Consider the following 9,846-nt stretch of genomic DNA (forward strand, 5'->3'; position numbering starts at 1 on the left):
ACCGTTTAGTCATAAAACTAAGTCTATTCCATTTGCATTTAGATTTTGTCTTAGGCACAACACAAAAAAGCTAGCGTGCTATGAGATAAACAGATGTCCCAAGATTGTAATTCACTATCTTCACGCCATTTTTAATTTCTTCATGTTACAAATACAAAAAAATACACTGTCAGTACTGGCGATGTTTTGGTAATGTCATGTTCGATACAAGAAACATGGGCTCAAAATGGGAAAAAAAAGTAGTTGTGGCATAAGACCTATATTACGATGTGCAAAAGCGTGCCATGTGATTTATATAACACTGGCACCGAAAGAAAGATTTTTTTTCAGAGCTGAAAAATAAAAACAACAACAACAACAGAAAAATACTGCGAACTTTCTGAGATCGCCATGATATATTACATGACAATTTATATATTTATAGTGTATGCATACCTTCATTTCAAAACATAGGTGCACATGTTTAGGGTATCTCTCGTTGAATTTATTTTAGAACGAAACACAGATTTATTTAGACTATATATTGTACATTACTGAAGTATTTTACAGTTTTAGTTTATTTTGATTGGAAGACTAAAACTAGAAACTCATTCTCCACAGAAGATGTAAAATCTATCTCACTGTTTTGCTTTCTCCAGCAGAACAAAAACAAAACTGAAGTAACTTGCATGCATCTTTATACGTTTTATACCCTGTGATGACATAATTCTGCATACAGCTGCAAAATATTGTATACTTGGGTTTATATTATACCTGTTTTGTTTTGCATTTTTAAAACTATTTAAAAAATGTAAGTTAGAAATCTACTGCATTTCATTTTACTTTTTCCTCTTCTTCTTTTTTCTTTTTTTTTTATTGATCCCGTTCTCCTCCCTTATAATATTATATTCAGCACTTGTATTTACATGAACGAATGATTAAGAAATGAGCCAAGCCATGAGAAAACCAACACAGTGGCTTTGCAACCAGCATGGATTCAGACCAGCCTGTGCGGATCCTGTTCGCTTTCAAAGCATATTGCAATTAAACCGTTAGCGAACAGCATGAATCCTGACCAGACTGCGCGGATGCGCAGGCTGGTCTGGATCCATGCTGGTCGCAAAGCCACTATGTTGGTTTTCTCATGACGCGCCTCAAATATTCACAGACAGTAGGCCAGACGTACTTCTATAATGCTATAATATCATCCATTCATATCTTCGATGCATTGTTTTCTCGAGACATATATACCGCGAATTACGTGTCAAGTTCCGATTGATTTCTAACTTACTTAATCATTACATATTGTTTCGAACAGGATAAATACTAATAAGCCACTTAAACATTGATTATTTACAAATGACATTCTTATAATCTGTAATCGTATAAGTGCACATGTCCCTTTAAGAAACCACTGTATAATGAAAAATCGCTCTATCCTAGGCAAAATATGTAGGCAATGCAGATAAAAATCTGATGTGGTTAAAATTTTATGTTTTGAAACATTGAAGTTGGTGAAGAATTTCAATATTTGTCATTTAACAAATATTTACGGTTAAATAGCCCACCTATACGTTTACCATGCTTTGTTAAACTGATGTTTAACTGAATATACCGCACTAGCTACTGTCCGTTTCGTTTTCGAACATCCAATCATATTTGGCTAAAAATAATCACGTGACACCGTCATATAAAATCAACGTAAACAATAATTTTGGATATACCTTTACTGTCAATACACCTTCACGTTTATATGAGTCATACATTACCTGTGCAATTTTACTATCATATAGTAAAGCATTTGTGACAATTGGACATATTAAGTTTCTACTACTAGTGTGCAATTTTTCATTCAAATATTGATACGGAAATTACATTATTTAAGCATTTATTGTGAAAACGGGCGTACATTAACAATATTATTTGACCATTTTCTGTCAATTATTTCAAAGCGCAGACGACAAAATGTCTAGTTCCAGACGACAAAGTTCAGATGTGCCTGAAATTCAAGTCGATAAAGCATCAGACGATTATACAGCGTCTATAGAACTTTCAAACGCTTGCAGAGAATTTTACAGGAACCGCGTGAAAGCTACAGAACACTTTAAGCAGTCGATGAATTGCAAAAACAATGAGAAGACTACGAAACCTAACAAGAGAACAACCATAGATGATGCCATGGATAAACTAAGAACAGAAATGGTATGTATTGATATAATTATTTCTCCTTAATCAAATAAAAAGATAAAGACCTCATTTTCCATTCAGTTTTTCATTGTCATTTTTGCATTGATTGCATCAAATCAAATTGAATACTGATAAAAAATGAAAGTGGTACTGATGTGAAACATCTTTTAACTCTTAAAACCAAGGTGAGATTTAAATAAAAATGTTAATAAAGGAATTCAAGGCTTTGTTTTTCGTAATATTGAAAATGTTTTGGTTCCGTTTATGGTTGTTTTTTTTCTGCCAATTAAAGGTTTCCTGAAACAAGCTTCTTGCAATGTATGATTTAGAAATTTTACGTTCCCTAAATATTAAAACATAGCAGGACATCTAGAAAAGAAATTTATGTGAGATTCAGGTCACCCTTTTCTATTATCACTGACATCTGATTTAATCATACTGCGAAGATGAAAGGAAATCGCTTCGTCACCCATTAAACTTGAAACTTTCAAAGGGCGACGCAGAGCGAGACGGGTATTCACGGGCTTATCTGGGCTATTTGCATCTCTTTACTGGCTATTTGTTGAAACATTTAACCTCATTAAGATTTATAACTAACGCATGCATTTTGGAATCCTCAGATATTACTTATTTTTCACCATTTATATACTTATTTCATGCCCTTCATACATGCACGCAGTTATGTTTTATTGCGCATTAGAATTCTTTAAATGTTGGCTTTTCTCGAAGGAATACTTTGTAAGATTTTATTTTTACACAGATTACTAATGTGTGTTTTTATTTATAAATCTGCTCAAGTAGACCAGAAAAAAAACATTTCCTTTCAAAAAGTTTGCAAATAAGCCCCACAAAAAACAACAGCAGTAAAATAGGTATATAGGGATAATTATATTTTTTTACTTTTAAGTCACATTAAACTGCCTATTAAATGTATTTGCAGATTTGTTATAAGTCGCGGTGCCACCACATCTAATACGACTCCTGACTGCAAAATTATCACAAATGATCTAATTAGTTTTCCTAATTGCACACGAGGTCAAATAAGCGATTAGTTGTTCAAACAAGATGGGAGACCTTGTACCTTGCCATCTAAGGCATTTTTGTTTGACTTGGTCATTATAGTGGCGACACAAAATTGTCGACGATGGTCAAATACAAAAGATGAAAACTGTGTAATGACATTGACCAATGGTTTCATTAGCAAAGCAATTAGGTAAGGTCAATAGAAACATGTCCCTTTTTACCTCCTTCAACGAAACCTCTTCATTTAAAAGGTTTTTTTTAATTGTGATACCACCATGCTTTGATAACTATTGAATTTAAACAATTTGTGGTACTGAATGATCCATTACGTCAATTGAGACCACCGCTTCAAGCTAAAACAATACTTCAGTTGAGTGACGAGGACATTTTCTTTAATTGATGGAAATACTTCTGAACACTGTTATTGAATTGTATATCTGATTTTAGGCTTATCAAATCTTCTTTTATTATCATGTTACAGTTACAATCAGTTACACTCAGATCTAAATGATTGCAACATTGTATCTTTCACCATTTTCAAAAGGAACGTGACGGAAATATTCTTTCAAACAGATTTTGGTCAGGTGTTCTGTTGTGAACTCTTAGTATTGGTATACCTTATACAAATCCTCATTTTTGCATTAAGGACCAAGCCCTTTATTATGCACCTCTTTGTTAAGTCATATTCTGTGAGCACCTTTTGCTTAACACACCATGTCTTTTGTACACTTGTGGTACAATGCATCCCTTGCCTAAGATCATGATCTTTATACGGTTAAAGATCCCTATCAGGTCTAAATTGTTATCTAGACCCTAATTTGTTAGATACACGATACATAATTATTCAGAAACATATGATTTGTCACCATACTTTATTTATTGACAGCGAGTGTTTTGTTCTCTGTGGGGGACACATGGTTGGATAAGACTTTTTTTATCACTTTATCGCTCATCTTTCCAGTATAGCTTGTGGTTATAACACTTGTAAATAAAGACCTTTTGATTTTTTTGACAAATGCATCTTTGTTCGCGGCTAAAACAAATATACAAATATTGATACGTACTTCTTTCAAAGTGATTTTGCAAGTCTGAATTATTTAAAAGATATTTATCTGAATTGTTTATCTAAACTTAAAGTAGCTTATAGAAATTGGGTTAAATCTCTTCCGTGGGGCAAGTAAATGACCGCATTGCCAAGTTTCGGTACAATTTTTATATCTCTTCAAATATTACATAAGCCGTATCAAAATAACATTATTTCAACATTAATTTCATATTCGCTCATTTTTCAACTTGCAAACAAATCTTCTACTTCAGGAGTAAGGTCAGTTTAGTATATCCCACTCATGAAATCTGACAAAAAAGTAAAAGAAATAAATTACTAAAGATATGAAAATAGTAAAGTTGCGACGTTAATCCTCTGAAGTAAATATCTCCCTTGAAGTTAAATTTAAATATTTTTTGTAGGAAGATAAACAAACTTTTAAGTAATATTCTCTCCTGCAGTGCATAAAAAAACAAAAAAAGTCTAGGCAATTTTGGTGAATTACCATACAGCTCACGAAAACGTCAATAGATCATTTCATTTAAATATGTTTTTGCTATAATCTAGCGTTAAAATCTTGTTTCATAATGATTCGTCTCTCAGTAGACGTGTTTTCAAGCGTTTATGATATACTGCTACTTTTCGCAACGCAATCGTACTTAAAATATGATAAAATCTGAACGAATGCCTTTTGGCCTCGAGATGTATTCAGCGTTGTCGTCTACTGCTTTTTTCCAATGACAGTGAAAATTTAAAATGTATAACCATAGATCATGTAAATTTATGACAGTGGCGACAAATTATTGTTATCAATATCTAAAATCTCTGCTTCGTCACTAGATAATAAAGTCAAATTTCAGAGCAATCTACAAAAGTTTATTTTGAATATACCTTCAAATGGTAAAATTTTATGATTTCAAAATTATACTTTAACTATCTCTTTTCCGCAGTAAATGAACCATAACCTTGAAATTTATTATAAAATGTTAAAAGCAATGCTGTTGCATAAGTTCTGCATATATCAAGTTATGCAATTGTGATAAAAGCAAGAATTATAACGACTTGCCGAGAAAAGAGCTGACAAAAACACAGGTGTAAATAATTCATGAGGGACTTTCTTAACGTTATGTAATGTAAATGAACCTTCTGTTTGACTCATTCTTGTTGATTAACAATGTCCCCTGGCAATGCATACTTGACAACCTTTTGTTTTTGCGGCATAAACTATAAAACCGAAATATTGCTGTCCTAATTAGCATACACCTTGTTACTAATTACATAAAATATGTCTCATCTTGTTTTATGTGCTGAATATATTTTCTTAATCCCGTCACGAAAACACCGTTTTGTGTTGAACCAAGTGCAGTTTTTGTAAATAAATTAGTTCCAAGAAAATACGATTGCAGTTTTATCATGAAACTGTCACTTTTCACATAGTTAAGATTTTAACAGACTGAATCATTTACGTTACCGCAAGAGTGACTTTAATTCAAAATTTACATTCTATTTTACATTTTCAGGCATCCCTAATGGACCAAGACCTTTCACTAATGAAACAGCTACTCACACTCAACGAAGCGATTGAAGATTTGAAAACAAAGCGTCTTTATCACGTGAGCAAAGATTCACTCCGAGCTAGCTCTCAGGAATTACACGCCAGTGATTGGTCTGTGTCTGAAACGGAAATGTTTGAAACTGATGATGAAAATGAAAGAAAATTTGAAATAAAGAACAAAATGTCATCGCTATCACTACCGGTACCTTTAACCCAGGACTCGAAATTTGAAGGTCACATGGGATTTTCGCGTAGATCAGACATTACAATTCTAGTTAGAGATTCCATCCAGATAAACCACAGACCACAAAGTTCTCTGGATTCAGGTTACGGGGACGACACATATCAAAAAATGTATAACGGACCAATTGAAGTTTCATTTTAGACTTATGAAAATATGCATTGTACAAAGTGTTTTCAGAGCTTGCACGACAATCGCGTACCTAGTTGGACATATGATAAAAAAAACTGTTTTCCAGTCCAAACTGCGAAGAACTGACATCCATCTTGTGAAAAGAGCATCTTGAAGACTGTCTGTCCAAACAGTCAACTTGAGAGACCTTATGGAAATAGATACAGTTGCTTTCAACCGGTGGTCAAGCGGCACACTCACTGGTGTTGTGCGTTGTTGTACGATATTGGACGCCTGAAGCTTCAAGGTATGTATTTATTCATTTTTCCTTACTGAGCGTTTCATTATACTTGCACAATAATTAGTCAGTTAAGAAAGACTTATTTTGATAAAAACATAGTAATCTATATAGTTATGTTAATGAATAGAATTCTATTAATTGTCCCACTTTACTAGTTTATTAAAATAGTCATTTAAGTTATCTATGTGTAGTATTCTGTCTGGTACTGAACACACTGGTGACGACTTTGAAATATGAGTTGTGCATAAATACAAGCATGATACCCCCATTTAAGCTAAACGATTTATCAAAGTATACGTTAGATAGTACATACAAGATCATAATGATTTGCTTCTGTTCTTTCAGTTTCCGACCGCCTTGCCAAGATGTTGTCAAAAGACTAAGCAGATTCCATCATCCCAAAAATAACGCATATATATATATACATACATACCATCGATGCTCATCAAATGATGAAATTCCTACTTCTCGAACTCTATCGTTTTTAGACATTGCAGTTGTGACAATGACTTTCTAAACGGAATCTATTCCGCGAATGATACCGCTTTGGAACATGAGCCAGCGACAATGACTTTTCAGCGTATATGTCGCTAATGGACATAGATAGCGACCGTGACTAACTTTTCAGCGAATTGTGTCGCAAAGGAACATAGGCTAGCGACAATGACTTTTCAGCGGATATTGTCGCAAAGGGACATGGGAAAGCGACAGCGATCAAACCCATGAAATGTGTCGCCAGGGACTTGGACCGGCGACACGTACTGCTGAATTGTTTCTATGAACTTTCAATGCAGATGCACCATTGTGCTAGGTTTTATCTGTGATATATGTATTCAAGGACTATTTACGAAGACTGTGTTCAGAATATATTACTGATGTTGCTTGTATACTGTAAAGACCCAAGAGCTTGAACTAACTTAACCGGTTCTGTAAAAAACACCACAAAGAATTTATAACATAGAAAAGATTGAATGTACAGACATGAATATTGTTTACTTAAAAAAGTTATGAATGAGCCAGACTAAAGCAAATTCAGATTAATGAATTTTAATCATAATACTTCAAACATAAATCTTCATTTGTATTCCATGATTTTCTAGCATTTATTATAAAACAGAAAGTTGGTAATTTGGCGAAAAAGTGAAAACAAAATTTGCTTAGGTAAACAATAACAGCTTGATTGCACAAGGCATGTTAAGAGCATGTAAGCCACACTCTGATGAAGGGTTTGATAAATAGTTTTTTTTGTGTATATCTTAAGATTATATAAAATTGTAATCAGTATAAAAATGGCAATTTGATCGCTCTATTTAACTGCTTGAATTAATTTTAATGTGATATTTCATTATAACTGGATCATTATATTATATCCGATATGCCTCTTGTAAATGTATAGTGCCAGGGGAGGTTGAATAGAGAACTATAATGTGACCGAATACGTAATTAGTGCGCAAGGGCGGATCTAGAAATTGCATTTTTAAAACGACGGTTGCCAGGCAAGAAAATATACATGTAATATATATATTTATACCTGATGTTATCTGATAAAAACTGAAATGTATTGTTCACATATACGAAAAGTAAAAGCGTAAAATTTAAGATGCAAACGTTCTCAAAATTAAATCATACTGAATATACTAGTACCCAGTCTTGATCCGCCCATGCAGTATGTAGTTTATAAAAATGCAAATTATGAGAAAAGGTATGACGTCAAACCTTGGGAAAGAGCCAGTATGAACAAAGTTTTCTTTCTAGTCAATATGTTATTGATATAATTGTTAATTGCAATAAAATCTGTTAAATACACAATGCCTTTTTTCATTCATGACTGTAACCCTTGTGTTCATTTTTTTTTTGACATGAAAGAAGTCCGCCCCTTATTTCATAGCATGTTGGTATGACCTGTTAAAACTGAACATGTACAAACTGAAACAACAACAGTCTGCTATGCAGAAAAATTGAACCGATATTTTGTTTAGTTTATTGAAATTTATTTTAGAAAGTTTAAAAGAATATTTAAACCTATCGGGATTGCACTTCTTGAGTAAAAAAAAAATACAAGTTTAACGTAAAATGGTACATAATTGTGATATCCAAACGGTTTCGAACTAAAGATCACCAGCCTGCACGGCTAACTCAAATGATCTCCAGCCTGCATGGCTGACTCAAATGACCTTTGCTACAAAGCCGTTTATAAATACAGTGAAATGAAAACTTTAATATTCCAATTAGTTTAGAGTATAATTATGTAAATACTTCGAGATGAAATAGCTGTTAAATACAATTGAGATGTAAGTTTTGATTGAAACTAACATAATCTTCTTGAAAAATCGTCATGCAGGCGGTGTCCGACTGTACAAGTCGTAACCGTTTCCGGATACAATATAAATTGTCAACTCTATAACAGAGTAATAGTGCAGTGAAACCTGTGCCCCCCCCCCCCCCCCACACACACACACACACTAACACTTGAGCAGAGACCACTTGTCTCTAAATGCATCTTAGCTCCTCTGCGTGCGGTATTACTATACAAGGATAATCTGACTAAAACTGATCAATGGCCGTAAGGATACATGAATTGCATTATTAAGTCTGATTTGCCACTGTGAGTATTTTTACTGCTGAACCCGCGTCTCATAGCTCGGTAGTCTTCAATATTTCCTTTCGAGTCAGAATGGTAAAATTGCAAAATTTCAACATGATATACACATCAAAAGTTTTCCCGCCCCTCCCTAAAACAACAAAACAACATCATGCTTTTAGTCGTACATTGTTTTCTTTGAACCAGGACTGTGTAAATATTTTTTTTGCATCTGCAATAAAACGTATTCTGTTAAAAGGTCGTCTGCTGCAGAATGTCTTCTGTTGACATTCAGTAATATCAATTGAATACAGAAACTAGGCAAATGTTATTACGCATTAAGTTTGATCAAACTTGTTATAGTATCTTACAAAGTCATCCTGAACCTCATTTGCATTTTAAACAGATAATAAATTCAACATTGTGACATGTAATTTGCGTAAGCAATGAGGGTGTCTAGTTATAATCACCTCGATATAATAGCCCAGATGGTCGTGTTCTGGGCCTTCTCCGGTGTCCCGGGAAATTTGTGAAAATGTAGGTTAAAGAAACTTATAACATTTTGTGCAAAGACAGTTTTAGATGTGTTTTTTGTCTCTATCAGAACAGATTTAACGGCAACGTGCCATGGACTAGAAAACTGACTTTTTAACAAGTGTGTTAGTGTACCAAAAACGGTCCAAACTTTGGCTAGTTTCCAACTAGTGAAATAATAAATTCGAGCGTTCTTGACTAAAGAGACACATTTTTAACTGCACTGTGAAAGAAAAGACGCATTTAAGAAAATTAGAACGTAATTAAATGAAAATTCAGTCTGTTAGAT

At 33.5% G+C, this 9,846-nt stretch overlaps 1 protein-coding gene across 1 annotated transcript; it reads left to right on the forward strand.

The window, feature by feature from the left end:
- The first annotated feature begins 1,715 nt into the window (after positions 1–1,715).
- Positions 1,716–8,251, forward strand: LOC123525468 (uncharacterized). The gene is made up of 3 exons (XM_045304531.2): positions 1,716–2,181; positions 5,755–6,448; positions 6,788–8,251. Exons 1-2 carry the CDS (start codon positions 1,945–1,947, stop codon positions 6,172–6,174), a joined length of 657 nt encoding a protein of 218 aa, XP_045160466.1. The 5' UTR covers positions 1,716–1,944; the 3' UTR covers positions 6,175–6,448; positions 6,788–8,251.
- Positions 8,252–9,846: the final 1,595 nt, after the last annotated feature.

The sequence above is a fragment of the Mercenaria mercenaria genome, chromosome 3 (genome assembly GCF_021730395.1).
Source record: "Mercenaria mercenaria strain notata chromosome 3, MADL_Memer_1, whole genome shotgun sequence".
NCBI lineage: Eukaryota > Metazoa > Mollusca > Bivalvia > Venerida > Veneridae > Mercenaria > Mercenaria mercenaria.

Bases quoted from the DNA above. Each gene is read 5' to 3' on its own strand.
- LOC123525468 (XM_045304531.2), top strand. From the start codon at position 1,945: ATGTCTAGTTCCAGACGACAAAGTTCAGATGTGCCTGAAATTCAAGTC. The intron at 2,182-5,754 runs GTATGTATTGAT...TTACATTTTCAG, and splicing joins ATAAACTAAGAACAGAAATG to GCATCCCTAATGGACCAAGA.